General features: G+C 39.2%; 1 protein-coding gene across 1 annotated transcript; it reads left to right on the top strand.

Annotated features, from left to right (window-relative positions):
• Positions 1-868: 868 nt before the first annotated feature.
• LOC145085930 (UNC93-like protein 1) lies at positions 869-2,645 on the top strand. Its single transcript, XM_079023626.1, has 2 exons — positions 869-2,159; positions 2,249-2,645. The coding sequence occupies exons 1-2, from the start codon at positions 976-978 to the stop codon at positions 2,529-2,531; spliced, it is 1,467 nt and encodes a 488-aa protein (XP_078879752.1). The 5' UTR covers positions 869-975; the 3' UTR covers positions 2,532-2,645.
• The last annotated feature ends 12,908 nt before the right edge of the window (positions 2,646-15,553 follow it).

Here is a 15,553-nt window from a genome sequence, read left to right as displayed (position 1 = left end):
TTAATTGTTAAACGTCAAAAAACTCAAACCAATATTTAGTTTAAAAAAAAGATGAAAAAAATAAAAATAAAAATAAACCACACAAGTTACTTCAATGTTGTAGTATGAAATTTTCATGCTTGAAACCGGGTTCCCAACCAGGTTGGATGAAAATTCCATGTCTAAAATGCCGCAACAAACATTTGTTTTTACAAGAAATTTTTCTCTTACTAGGTTTTGTGATATTGTTCGTGCATAATTTCAAACAAAAATATTATATTGGATGAGAAATGATATATATTGTTCAACAGAATGCATACTTCCACAAAATCCGCCACTTTTGATTTTCAATTTTGTAGTAGGTTGCATATTGCCTTTAAAAAAAAACTGAAATATTTTATCTATTTGATAGTTTATAATAAAAACTAATTATTTTGAGATATTTTATAAAAACTGATTTTTTTCGTTTTCTACACTATTGTTGATAAAGTGTTGATAAATAAAAGAAATATGTTTATTTATATTTATATAGACTAGTGGTATAATTATATAATAACTCTTAAAAAAACAAATAAGATAGTAATTTGAAACTATTTAAAACATATACATGTATAATAAAAACTAAAAGATTAAATAATTTAAAACTATTTATAAAAAACTATGGGTGTAATATGGAACATCTATGCAAATCGCAGGGACTGATATAAAAATATTTAAATAAAACTTGAAATGAAAATTTGCCGTCTGTCCATTTATTTTAATATTAATAAATTGTACATGTCATTCAACCCTTTGTCTTTCTTTGTTTTTGTCGACCTTTCATTTATTAATTCGCCTTAGTTGTCTTGTCCATCGCCATAAATTCATTCTTGCGTCTTCCTAAAGTCTGTCACTCTTTCCTCACTACTCTTTCAACATTTCTCTCTCTCTCTCTCTCTCTCTCTCTCTCTCTCTCTCTCTCTCTCTCTCTCAAACATTATCTCCAAGCAATCAATAATGGTTGCAAAAGGAGACCAAGAAACTGGATCACCAGTCTCAGTCGCAGATGGGACTAAAAACTCCCTTTTCAGATACAATTCTCCTCTCATTCAAGTAGGTTTAATCGGATTAGTCTGTTTTTGCTGCCCAGGCATGTTCAACGCCTTATCCGGCATGGGTGGTGGTGGTCAGGTTGACCACACCGCCGCGAATAATGCCAACACCGCTCTCTACACCACCTTCGCCATCTTCGGCATTCTCGGCGGCGGAATCTACAACATCCTTGGTCCCAGACTCACCCTCTTCGCCGGCTGCTCCACATACATCCTCTACGCTGGATCCTTCCTCTACTACAACCACCACAAACATCAAGCTTTCGCCATCGTAGCCGGCGCTCTTCTCGGTGTCGGCGCCGGTCTCCTCTGGGCTGGCCAGGGAGCTATCATGACCTCATACCCACCTACCCACCGTAAAGGAACATACATCTCTATGTTCTGGAGCATCTTCAACATGGGTGGAGTCATCGGTGGTCTCATACCCTTCATCATGAATTACAACCGCGAAGATGCGGTTTCCGTCAACGACGGAACATACATCGGATTTATGGTTTTTATGACGATAGGAACCCTACTCTCGCTAGCAATTTTACACCCGAGAAAAGTAATTCGGAACGATGGGTCTCGTTGTACCAACATTACGTACTCCAATGTGATGACTGAATCAGTGGCAATCGCGAAACTCTTCACCAACTGGAAGATGTTGTTAATCATACCGGCAGCATGGGGGAGTAACTTCTTCTACAGTTATCAATTCAATAACGTGAACGGAGCCCTGTTTACTCTCAGAACCAGAGGATTAAACAACGTGTTCTATTGGGGAGCCCAGATGATTGGGTCTGTAATGATCGGTTACATCATGGATTTCAGCTTCAAAAGCAGGAAGACGAGGGGGTTGGCTGGAATCGGAGTTGTGGCGGTGCTCAGCACGGGGATTTGGATCGGCGGGATGTTTAATCAAAGGGGTTATAACCACCATGATGTGGTGAGCAAGACAGTGAAAATTCTGGATTTCAAGAACTCCGGCAGCGATTTCGCCGGACCGTTTGTGCTTTATTTCAGTTACGGTTTATTAGACGCAATGTTTCAGAGCATGATTTACTGGGTGATTGGTGCTTTGGCCGATGATTCCGCCATTCTTAGCAGGTAATAATCTATCTATCCATCTATTTCAAGCAATTCTTCTCATTGTTTGTTGAGAAAGATTTAGAAATCTTATAATAATGGTGTTGCAGGTATGTGGGGTTTTACAAGGGGGTGCAGAGTGCAGGAGGAGCAGTGGCTTGGCAAATCGATACGCACAAAGTGCCATACATGACTCAATTGATTGTGAATTGGGTACTTACGTCTGTAAGTTATCCATTGTTGGCTCTTCTGGTTATAAAAGCTGTGAAAGACGAAGATAAAGTTGCAGAAGAAGAGTCTCCTTCGGGTTTTCCAAACGCAGTAAAAGAGTCTAAAGGTGATTTTACAAAGTCTGTGGAAGAGTCTAATGGTGAGTTTACAAAGTCAACTTAGAAAGAAGAGGATAAAATAAAATTTGTTTATTGTTTTGATTTTTGTTTCTAAATGTGTTGGTTTTGTGGATAGGATGATTAATACGTGATTAAATTGTAGATTGTCTTTCTTCTATGTGGGTTTGCTTTGAACAACCTTAAAAGTGTCATTTTCAACACATAAATGAATAATGGCATAAATATTCCCAAGGTTGATTTTTGGTGACCTAAATCAGGCCATACCACCTAGCCCAAGAAATATGATGAGACGGGTAAATTAACAAGAAGCCCATACCTTAAGAGGTATGATAAAACCAAGAAAACCCGTACACTATCCATTTTGGGAACACCTACACTATCAAACCTAATAGTTTAAACTTTTTTTTAAAAGTATGAACAACTCTAATTATTTATGATGATTGCCCAAGTTCGAATTTCCATTTGAGAGGGACTATAATCCAACTTTCATACAATAGTCGTTTGCGTTGCTAATCTTCATCACCAATCTTTTATGCCGCTAAACAATTTTTCAAACAATTTGTTGACATATTTCGGCCTATGAATATGATTAAACTTTTTGAGGAAAAGTTTGGTTGGCTAGACGTATAGACGTTATTTTTGTCGTTTCATTTCAATTTCTTACCATTTAGGGGAAGGGGGTGAGGGGTTGTGCAACATTTTTTTTATTTTTATTGTTATTAAAAAAAAACAATCTAATATATACAAAACTAAAATTTTCATTAAATTAAATGAAAATTACCTGATAATAAAATACAAGACAAATGATGTTAAAACATAGGAATCAGAAGCATAAATATAATACCACTTCAGTTTATATACCAGCACCATTTTGCCCGACCATGACAATTTGCCAAAAGTTTACATAAAATAAATGCTCGTTCTTTTATTAGCGGAAAATTGCAAAACCAATGTTTAACATCATTCAATCATTTTAATGATTTGGCAAATCATGTCTCACTTTATTAAGCACAACGTCAAACTCTATTACAATGCTGTTTGTGTTCTTCAATTTTGTTTAGATTTGATCTTTGTTTTCGTAGCTACTTAAGTTCATTTCAATGAGTAAACGTTGTGTAATTTTGGTCTTAAAAGATGACCCACTTTAGTGGATGCCAACCCTCGGATCCTCTGATACATCCGCCCATGTAAGAGCCAAAGTAACTTCTTTTATCATGCTCCATGGTATAATCAAGGGAGGCTTCCAAGCTCTACATACTAACCTCGGGGCAAGGGATGCGTCGAGGCCACCACAACATGTCGAGGTGCCTTATTTTCCGACTCTATATAGTCCTCAAGATCAAAGGTTTAATCTTATCTTTGAAACATGTGATTGCATGTTCCTTTGCTTTATTTTGAGCTTTATCTTGTTAATTAAATCATTTGCTATCATTTCACATGTTTATCATTTTATGACAAAATTGCAAAAATGGTCCCTGTGGTTAGCAAATTTATGTGTTTTTGATCCAAAACGAAATGTTGGTGCACCACTAGTCTAAAATTTGATCTTTCTATTGTTTTTTGTCCCTATCAACATAAAAAGACTATTATACCCATATATTTGTTTTTTTTTTTTTTTTTTTTTATAATTTCTTTTATATTTATTCAAATGTTTTTTATTAATTAAAATTGAGAAAAAATCTTTCTTTCTCTCTTTCTCTCTCTCTCTCTCTCTCTCTCTCTCTCTCTTTCTCTCTCTCTCTCTCTGAAACGTAGAGTGAGAGGGGACATGCTTCTTAGTTCTTTATTCATCCTACATCCTCACTCTTTCAATCAGACCCCCATATTCACTCTTTCCACTGATTTTGAAACCCAACGGATCTGTGATGTTTTCCCCTAAACACATACACACACATATCAAAAATTTTCCAGAAAATCATAACACACACACACATCACTCCTCTGTTGAACCTGCAGTCGGGGCTAGAGTTTGTATAATGGATTCGGCCATCACCATCAATCTCATGTGATGAGAATAAATCTCTAGATTATTTAGATCTTTCACATGTATATTAATAAAGAACAAACAATTCAATCACAATACGACTAAGAACACAATATATAATCAATATGAAGCTTATGATTCAAATGTAGTCACGCCTCAGCAAAGCTCGATAAAGAACTTCCACTGTAGAGGCGAGCTAGGGTTTACAATACTTTGATGAGAAAATAATTAAAGCGTTACCTACTAAGGATGTATGCATGCACCTTAAATACCAAAACCCTAGAATAAAATAATGCACGGTTGGACAGGCCCAAACCGGTTACAAAACTGGGCTAATAGGAACGAGCCCAAGACGCAACATTATAAGCCCAACAATCTCCCCCTTTGCGTCAATTGGGGCAAGACCTTCACTTCAGTTGATTGGCAGAAGTTCGCTTCACAACTTTGAACAAACATGGAATTACTGCAAGAAGAACTTGGCGAAAGTGGATATACCATCTTATCATATCAGTGAAGTACTTCTTGTCGCTTTCATTGTTCTGCTTACATCTGTGAATAATCCCAAGAACATACTCCAAGCACGAAGTAGTAAAGAGATGTTTGTCTGTCAAAGCGAACAGGCATTTCTTACCATCGTGTTTGGTGAACATCACAAAGTTTAAGGCCAGATCAATCTTTCCCATCTTCATCTTGTTGACGTCACTTGCAGAACCAACTGGCAAAACAGAGGGTTTCTTCCTGAGAACCAAAGCGACTTCTTGATCTATCTTAGCTACCTCCAGAATGTAGCAGACTAAAAATCTTTTAAGATGATCAATAATTGGCTCATACTCAACTAGGTTGGAGAGTAGAATGTTGTGCAGGACAATCTAATCATGAGGATTAAGATTGGGCAGATCAGCAAGAGAGAAGGTATGCTCAGACAAAGCAGATCCTCTTGTGACTTTAAACTTGACGTTGATGAACTTTCATGCTGCTTGAGGCTTAAGGACCCAAACTGTGATGATTTTCTGAGCACTCCAAGTGATATATTGTGGTTGAGCGAACTCCAAGTAGTAGTCAATAAGCTCACGATCAACCTTCGGGTCTGGATGAGGAACTTCTGCAATGGGTAGAAAGCAGTGAAACACAAACGCCTTTCTAGTGATAGGCATGTCAAATTGAGAGTCTTTTGTGTTTGCACAATCCAAAGACACTACTGGCTCAAGCCAATGAGTGCTAGGAGAGTCGATGGCTTCTTTGAGTAGCTTCTCCAACGTCCAAAAGGGAAAAAGAGTTTTCTTGCTTTTCTAGGAGATCCTGAGCCTCCTTTAATCTTCTTTCTCTTTCTTCAGCTTCTTTTACAATTTTGGCGTTGAGATCGATTTCCCTTTCCCTTTCCTTTTGTTTCAAAGCTTCAACGATTGTTTCCTCTTCCTCATCACTGTCTTCCACTATTGGACCCTTGCCTTTATCCTTAGGAGCCGAAACTGAAGCATGCTCAGTCTTTTGTTGTTCCAGCCATGAAGTGGGAGGAGGTTGAGACTTGGGATGAGGTTGAAACAAAGATGTGAGTCCTTCTCCCCCTTGTTTCGGAGGTACCATCGCCTCGGAAACACCATCAATGCGACTCAACATCCCAAGGGCAGGACAGAATTTGTCAGCAAGATGGTGTCGAACGAAAATAGTTAGGATAGGGTCATGAGCCTCCAAGACGCTCAACAAAATAGTGTGGACATCGGAGACACAAATTATGACGACATCTTTTTCAGAGCGAAGTTGATTAACCTCATTGTTCGCTTGAGAAAGTTGGAGATTCTTGGTCTTAAGCTGAGTAGTCTTGCGAGCAAGCTCATCCATGAGTGAGTTCTCGATGGCTAGATCATCTTGAAGTTTGGTGAAACGCTCATTGAGAGAAGACAGAAGAGAAACATTGTCCTTCTGAATATCGTGGTGAAGATTGACAAAATTTTGCTTTTCAGCAGCAAATGCTTCTTCAAGCTTGGTGATTGAGTTGGTCAGTTTAGAAGCGTTCAACTCGGCTGCTCCCTGTAAGGACTCAAGAAAAATATTAGCATTTTCAATTAGTTTATCAACTTTTTCGGTCGCGTCTGTGCAAACTTTAGTTGAAGCTGTAACAGCTGTTGTGGCACGAGAGATGGAAGCGTCATGTGCTTTGACAAAGGTGTCAAGCATTTTCTGAATAGCAGATTCAGAATTGGGATTGTGTGAGGAAGAGGAGGCCATGATAGTATCAAGTTTGGCATTCAGCTCCTTGAGATGCTTTTTGGTAAGAGGAGCATCATCGTCTTCATCACTCTGAACACGGTAAGGGCTGTAGTAGAAGGAATCAAATTCCATGTCCTCTCCCCGTATCAGATACGTTGGTTTGAACTCCAGTGGTGGTTATTTTGGTTGCTTCAGTGAAGAGAGGAGTGGGAATAGGAATGGTAGAGGTAGGTTGGGATGTGATAACTGGGAAAGTTGTTGGTAAGGAAATTGGAGTAGAAGCAGGTGGAGAAGAAGGAGTTCGGGAGCGAAAAGGTACCTCAGGTGTGGGTGATCTAGGTGGAGTATCACCATGAGGCGAAGCCTCCTCATCACAGCTTTCGCTCTCTGATTCGGTAGGAATATGAGGTTTGTTGCCTGGAGGAACATACTCAGAATCTGAGTCACTAGAGGATTGAAGAATAAGTCTTCGGGCTGGCTTTTTGAGCTTCTTCTGCTGGGGTTGTGAAGGAGCAGTTTATTCTGACTTTCGCTTCTTTGGGGTTTGCCCCTTAGCTTGTTTGCTGACTCTCACATCCTTTTGTTTTTCTGGTTTCTTTCCCCTCTTTGCAGGCTTGTCTGCTTCCTCTATAGAGCGAATCATGACAGGAGTGAGTTCCCTGGGTCCTAAAGAAGGAAGCTTCTTGTATTCTTGAATGACGTTACTTGTCTCAGACACATAGGCGTACATAGCTTCTGGAATCGATCCAATGAAGAAAAACTTGGAAGGATCTGTGACGACGATCTTCGTTGTGTGAAACATTGCGATAGATGAAAGAAGGGAGTCCGCCATGATTGGAACATGGAGACGATCCATTGCCCACTTTGTGATAATTGACCAGTACCTGCCACATGAAATCTCAGAATGGCAAGAAGAAGAATATAAACTCTAAACAAGTTGTTGCTATATGGCCGCTCTAAAATCCAGATTTACACCATTGTACAACCCATAAAGCATAGTCATAAATTACTTGCTTGCACCGTCAGATCCAGCGCTTCGCTCATAAAGACCTTTGAACAAGAGAGTAAAGAGGCCATTCCATTGTGGGGGAAGGCATGACTTCTTGAACTTTGTGACAGTGGTTAGGGTTTTAGTGTACCCCATTTGGCAGAACATTGAGAACAGCTGACCGGTAGTGATGGATTCAGGGTTTACCAGGGTTGGTTCGTGAGCAAGACCAAGTAGGGAACATAAACGATTCTTAGAAATCAAGGTCTTCTCGTTGTGAATGTCAAAGTGAATCCTATCAGCAACCTTGTCATAATACGCAGTTGAATAGATATGAGAGAGGCAAGACATGGGAAGCACTTCCACCTTTGTAAGAGCATCGACAAGTGGAGAATATTTGATGCATTCTACCACGTACAGCATATAGGATTCATAAACGAACGGTGTAAGGTCAATGATGAGGTTTTGTTGTGGCTTAATGGTCAGAAGGTTTGACTGAACAGAGGTATCTTGAACAAAAGATGATTCTGCCATTGATGAAGCTTGAGAAGAAGATGATGAACAGTTGAAGAAATCAACTTTTTCTTTTAGAAGATTTGTGAGTGGTAAAAGAGTAAAGTGAATCATGAGAAACCCTTATATACGTGAGAGTAGGAGAGAGAAAGATCCGGCTAAAATCTTGTCCTTTTGTGAAACATTTCCTGACGCGATGGGGAGTAGACAGTTGGCAACCCCGATGATTACGTAGGAGAGAGAAAAGACGTTTCACTTTTTATGCGCCTTTCCATAGAAAGTACCTTTTTCAAATTGACGAAACGATTGGATAATTGCTGACTCATCCAAGTGCTTTATCCGAAACGTCACCCACATAATCTACATGAACCGTCGTCACCTTTATCTTATCGATTACCATAATACTTTTAGAACCCAAGCTGTATAAATTAGCTCATATTAAATAGAACCAGACTTTTGGAAAATCAAAGAGATTCTTGCATAGAGTGTGAATGATAATGAAATAAATCAAAGTTTGTAGGATATTGTGATGTCGAATAAGACATGAAACAGTAGATCCCGGGCACGAATCTCTTCCTTTCAAGTCAAGAGATACTTCAAAGTGTTTAAGTGGTTTCCCATTAGAATACAATCGAGTACCTGTTAAGAGGCAATGAAAGGCATCTTTTAGATATAAGGCTTGTAAGGGTGGCTTTCGCTTCAATTCAAGTTTCGGTACTTAATATAAGACCAAAAGAGAATGAAGTACTTATGAGACCAATGTGGCCTATTGAACAAGTAGGTTTGATATGTATTTAGTAACGTGTTGAAACTGAGAAATCTCAAAAAAAATATAACTGGATCCTTGGGGAAGAAAAGTCTTGGTGATAGACATTTCCAGAAGGATCGCTCAAAATAAAAAGAGATTTCATTTGTGAGAGCTAGATCATAGTAATGGTTCACCGTCAATGCATTAAGGGTTTTGAATCATGGGTTTCACTTAGTACGTAGTGACACGAGACTGAGATTATTAACAAAAATTTTTGTGTAACTGTTGGGTCGTGTTTTGTTAAGTATTGCGTCGATTGGGCTCGCTAGGTAGTCCAGTTTTGTAACTCCGGTATGGGCCTGTCCATCCGTGAGCTTGATAGGGTTTAATATAAATATAGGTGCTTGCATGCATCTTAGAGAGACGACTGAAACAATAGTAACAAAAGAATAGATTGAAAAAAGTAGTTTCATTATCGTTCTTGTAACCCTAAGTCCTCTACAGCGGAAGTTCTTAGTCGAGCTCTGCTGAGGATTGTTTGAATTAATCATTCGACATATTGTGATTCAACTTTGTCTTGTTTATTGTTTATGTTCTTCGCACTACCTGTTACAAAGATCTAATCGATCTTCAAGTTTTTTTTTTTTTTTTTTTTACTTATCAATTGGTATCAGAGCAGGAGGCTGTGTAATTCATACACATCTTTTCTGTGAAAAAGGTTGCGATTAGGGTTATTCCGCATTAATCAATATTTATTGAGCCATCATCCCATAATTGACGTAACTCAGCATTTATTTGTCTTACCCTAATTTAATATATTACAAGTCTGATCTTTTAAACAGGTTATTCGATCAAGCATGGACGAGTCACAATCTAATCCCATTAACATCTCAAACAACATTGGATCAACGACAAAGATTCCCATCCTTTACACCCAGGATTACGAAGTCTGGGCACATCACTTTGAAGATTATGTTATTGGATCTGAGGATAATGGATACCTCATCTGGGAAGCAATCGTATCTGGACCATTCGCTCATTCAGCAACTTCAAGAATTATTAAAACTCAGAAGGAGTATAATGATCTTTTGAAAGACGTTAAAGATATTGCTCAAGACGAAAAAGATAAATTTCAGTGCCATATTAAAGCATTGAGATTAATCAGATTCGCTCTTCAATCTGACATTTTCAGGCTAGTTAGTTCATGCACAACTGCCAAAGAAATATGGGATAGGCTGCGAGAGTTATATTCCACAGACGAAGATCTCGAGCATTCCATACAAACCTTACTTTTGTCCGAGTTTGGTGAATTCAAGCAGGGTCCTGAAGAAACTGTGACTCTAACGTTCGATCGCTTCAATCATCTTCTTAGCAAGATGATTAAACATGACATTGAAAGGAAGTTAATTGAACAAAAGGTTACATTTTTAAACAGTCTCAGATCTGAGTGGAGAGCTGTAGTGTCCACTGTTAAAGCACATGAGCAATTCAAATCTTACTCTTTGGCGAAACTGGTAGGCATTCTGAAATCTCAAGAAAAGATCGTGTTACAGGAGAAAAATGTGGTTTCAAGCTTGGGTTCATTGGCCCTTCTATCCAAAAGCAAAGCTGTAATGGAAGATGAAGACCTCAACCTAGAGGATTATGACCTTACCTCTGAAGACTATGCAATGATGGTGTCAAACCCAAAAAGGTTCATCAAGAAAAGGTTCCCCACCAATAAGAACCGAAATTGACAGGGAAGTTATAGTTCTGAAAAGGTCAGGGAAGAACCGAAGGCAGAAGAACCAAAGAAGGAACCGAAAGCTGAAGGAGATTCGGGCGTGAGCTGCTATTATTATGGAGGAAAGAACCACTATGAAAAAGACTGTGTCCTCAAGAAAATGGTATACAAGGATGAGGAGAAAGATGAAGAAGCAGTGTTGTTGAAAAAGCTGGATGAGATCAGAAAGAAGAAAGCTGCCACTAACCCTTCTATGAATGCTTTAATTGTGCAGGGTTCGGTAGCGAATGATGAGTTCGGAGGCGTGGAGGTCTGGTCATCCGACTCCGAGGATGATGAAGTAAGGAAGCCTTCTCATGGAAAGGCTTATGTGGCGAAAAATGAGGGTAGCGGTGGCAAATGCTTGATGGTGTCTGATGTATCTCAGATGAGGGGATACAACACAGATGGTGGGAATGAAGACACAAAGGAGCGAGAGGACTTGTGCTTCACAGCAAAACCGCTCAGCGTGCAGTTCAACGAACTTGATGAATTAATCAAGAAGGTACAATCTGTTTTCATTGCATTCAAAGTCCCACAAAGTTCATATGAAAAAGAATTAAAAAATGTTAATTCAAGAATCTCTCATCTAGACAGCAGTTTAACTCAAACGAGAGTCACCAATTCTAACCTAACTGATCAAATAAGTAGGGTGTCTTCAAAGAGTGAGGAACGGAGGATGTGGATCGAACTGAAGGAGTCGGAGTTAATCAAAACCAAGGATGAAAACATTTATTTGCAAAGAGACAATTTAAAACTTTTAAAACAGAGAAATGTCTTTTGTTTAATTGCTAAGCGTCTTTATACTAATATCACTCAGCTTTATTTGGACTGTGAAATAGGACAGAAAATTCATCGCATGATTTTACCCTTCCTTGAGTTTAAGGAGGATGAAATTGATGCTGAAGCGTATAATTGTGAAAATGTTGTTTCGTCTGAGGAAGTAAATCCGACATATATGTATGGACTGGACAAAATCGAATATTTCATAAAGTCCAAGGACCATAAGGACATGCTGAAAAATCTTTTGGATGAAAATGATAAACTGAAACTAAGGACCGAAACCATACAAAAGTTTGAGTCATTGAATGCCAACTTGAGCTTAGAAAATAAAATTGATGTTGAAAATGCATCTGAGCTTAATGAGGACGATGACATGAGTGAAATTTCTGTAGAGGATGAAGTTGAATGTTCTGAGTTTGTCAAGAGCAAACCCAAAAACCACAAGAATCTTATTTCAGAAAATTCTGTGGAGTTTGCTCGTTTGTCCCAACAAAAGTCCCCGATTCTTGAGGAAAAAGCTGTCGTGTACCAAAAGGTTAGAACCACTCCAAATCAGGTGTATAAGGTCATAGGTGTAACCGAACATCAGACAGCCGAACTCACAGCTATTATAAACGAAGATAATGTTGATGGCTGCGATGAGTTCTTCTGGTCAGCTCCTATTGACAATGCTGACGAAACAGTTGGTCTATCAGAAAGGATGTCATGGAAAACCAAAGGCAGATATGTGCCAGAACCTTTGAACAAGCCTGATAGCTTCAACACACCAAGTACTAGTGGTACAAAAGATGTACCTAAAGAAAAGGCAAAATCTGCAAAAGAAGTCACTCCTTCAAGCGAATCATCACCAGTTCAAAGTGAACCAGCTGACAGAAATCAAAAACAAAAGGCGAATATCCATCTTCAGCCGAAGCAGGTGAAAAACCAAAAACAGAAAAGGAATCAGAGATACAAGAAGAATCTCTCTGAAAGAAAACAGTTTTGGCAATCTCAAAATGACTATTTCTCATATCGTGACAGAAATTTAAAGTCAGAGAAAAGTACTGTTAGATCACAAGAAAACCATATCAACCGAAACCAGAGGTTCGGTTCAGAGAATAGTATCAACCGAAAGCAGAGGTTCGGTTCAGAGATTAGTATCAATCGAAAGCAGAGGTTCGGTTCGGAAAGCAAAAGCGACCAAAATTCTAGGTTCGGTCCCACTTATGATAAAAAACAAAAGGGTCACCTAGAATATCAAGTCAAGAAATCATCTTAGTCTAAATTCTCTCATTCTAACTCTTCTAATTCTTACAATTCTTCTAATTCCTCTCAACCTCATTCTAAATTCTATTCTGTTCACTCTCACAAACCTAAATCTTCAATTGATCTGAAAGGGAAATCAAAGGTTTCGTCAGTTAAACCAGAGTTCAAACCAAAAGCAACAAATCCTAATAAAATTAAGGTTTTCACCATTAAAAGGAAAGATGAAACCAAATTAATTAAAAGAACATATCTTGTTGACATCTCTCTTACTATTCCTGCTACTGTAAAAGGCTCACGAGGACCTAAGAAACTTTGGGTTCCTAAATCTGCTTTATTTTTGCAGGTTATCAGTGACGAGCAGTTTGACGAAGAATGGTACATCGACAGTGGTTGCTCACGTCACATGACAGGAAGGAAGGAAGAGCTAAGGGAATTTAGGTCTCTTTCAAACGGTGGAAATGTCAAGTTCGGGAACAACTCCTTCGGAACCATAAAAGGCTATGGAATGATTACAAACGGTGATTTCACGATTAGAAAGGTTGCATACGTAGAAGGACTACAACATAATCTCATCAGTGTATCTCAGCTTTTTGGAGGTACCGGTCTCAAGGTCTCATTCGATGATGAGGGTTCGGAAATAATTGAGAAGCAAACGAACAGAGTTATTCTTAAATCAGAGCGCAAAGATGAAATGTTTCCCTTAAACCTCAAACCCATCAAAGGGAATCCAACAATTTGCTTGTTATCAAAAGCACAATCTGACGAAAGCTGGCTGTGGCACCGAAGGCTCTCTCATCTCAACTTTAAGGATATCAACAAACTTGTCACTGGAGGTCATGTTCGAGGTCTTCCATTGCTCAAGTACGATAGAGAACATCTATGTGCTTCATGTGAAATGGGGAAGCAGAGTCGTCAAATTCATCCATCAATAATAAACACTAAAGTTGTTGAACCGCTAGAGTTACTTCATATTGATTTGTGTGGTCCATCATCTATCGAAAGCATCGGCGGTAGCAAGTACATTCTTGTTATTGTTGATGACTTTTCACGTTTTACATGGGTGTTCTTTCTGAAGCTTAAATCTGAAGCGACTCACAAGCTAAAGATGTTCATCAAGCAGGTTGAAGTACAGCTGAAGAAAGTCGTTCGCAGCATCAGGAGCGACAATGGGCTGGAGTTCAAAAATAAAGAATTCGAAGAATTCTTGGCATAAAAAGGAACCAGTCACAACTTCTCAGCTCCCTACACCCCTCAACAAAACGGGATTGTCGAATGACGAAACCGATCTTTGTGTGAGGCGGCCCGAACAATGCAAAGTTTTGCTTCTTTACCTTTATATTTTTGGGCTGATGCTATTGCTGCTGCATGTTTTATGCAGAACAGGTCATATCTCAATAAGCGATTTACTCTCACTCCTTATGAGATCATCAACAACAGGAAGCCGAATGTCAAATTTTTCCATGTGTTCGGTTCATGGTGCTTCATCTTCAATTCTAAAGAACACCGCAACAAGTTTGATGTCAAAGCCGATGAAGGGATCTTTCTGGGCTATTCTCTCACTTCTAAAGCGTACAGGGTATTAAACAAACGCTCGAGGAAAATAGAAGAAACTTATTACGTGACTTTTGATGATAGCTATGTCAAAAAGCTAAAGACCAACGTAGACACAGCTGGAGAAATATTTCCTCAAACAGGTCAAGTCACAGCCTCGATTGCAAACCTCTTTGAGAAGTTCGTCGAGTTATTTGATGAACCAGAGAAGGCCATTCTCTCCGAAGCCAGCGCAGCAGACAACAAAGTAATTCATCTGAAGCAACTTGTCGAAAATGCTGCAAAGCAAATGAATGAAGGAGGATCATGTTCCAACGAACCTGCACAACACAATGCTTCATTTGAGGGGGGAGGATCCATCTTCTTCGTCACCATCGAGCTCACATGTTGAGGGGGAGAACAGTTCTCCTGCTGCTCCCGAACGCTCATCAACAACCGAAAGTGCCTCACCACCCGAAGGCGCATCACCACCCGAAGGGGCATCAAAACCCGAAAACTCAGCACCACCAGAACCCTCTGTAGCTCAAGATACTCAAGATATACCTGAAAGCTTATCTTTCGAGGGGGAGAATGCCGATATGCTTTATGACGATAACAGTCAATCTGAACCAGAAGAGTTGGTAAACGCTGAATTGGATCCATCTTACGATCCAACTTACCCTCCTCTTGTCAAATGGACCAGAGATCATCCTGTTTCTTAGGTCGTCGGCAACATCTCTGAAAAGGTCCTGACCCGATCACAACTTAAGGCAAAACAAACTTCCTTATTTTCAAAAGTAGAATTCTGTATGTTTAATTCATTTGTATCAAAAGTTGAACCAAAGACAGTTAACACTGCTCTTGATCACTCCGATTGGGTTCAAGCTATGCAAGATGAACTGAATGAATTCGAAAGGAACAAAGTTTGGCGCCTCATTCCAACTCCTCAAAATGCCTCAGTTGTTGGTCTCAAATGGGTGTTCAGAAACAAAATGGACAAGGAAGGCAACGTGATACGAAACAAAGCACGTCTGGTAGTGAAAGGATACTGTCAGGAGGAAGGAATTGACTATGAAGAAACTTTTGCTCCTGTAGCTCGGCTAGAATCCGTTAGAATATTTCTTGCCTATGCTGCACACAAAAACTTTGAGGTCTACCAAATGGATGTCAAGTGTGCATTTCTAAATGGAGAACTTGAAGAAACAGTGTACGTGGAGCAACCTCCTGGATTCGTAAATGAAAGGTACCCTAATTATTGTTATATTTTGGACAAAGCCGTATATGGATTGAAACAAGCTCCGAGA

The sequence above is a fragment of the Lactuca serriola genome, chromosome 2, assembly GCF_051521515.1.
Source record: "Lactuca serriola cultivar US96UC23 chromosome 2, Lser_US96UC23_V15, whole genome shotgun sequence".
In the NCBI taxonomy this organism is placed as follows: Eukaryota; Viridiplantae; Streptophyta; class Magnoliopsida; order Asterales; family Asteraceae; genus Lactuca; species Lactuca serriola.
The sequence above is the reverse complement of the archived record's forward strand: the minus strand, read 5'-3'. Positions and strand labels throughout refer to the sequence as shown.

Bases quoted from the DNA above. Each gene is read 5' to 3' on its own strand.
- LOC145085930 (XM_079023626.1), top strand. From the start codon at position 976: ATGGTTGCAAAAGGAGACCAAGAAACTGGATCACCAGTCTCAGTCGCA. The intron at 2,160-2,248 runs GTAATAATCTAT...ATGGTGTTGCAG, and splicing joins GATTCCGCCATTCTTAGCAG to GTATGTGGGGTTTTACAAGG.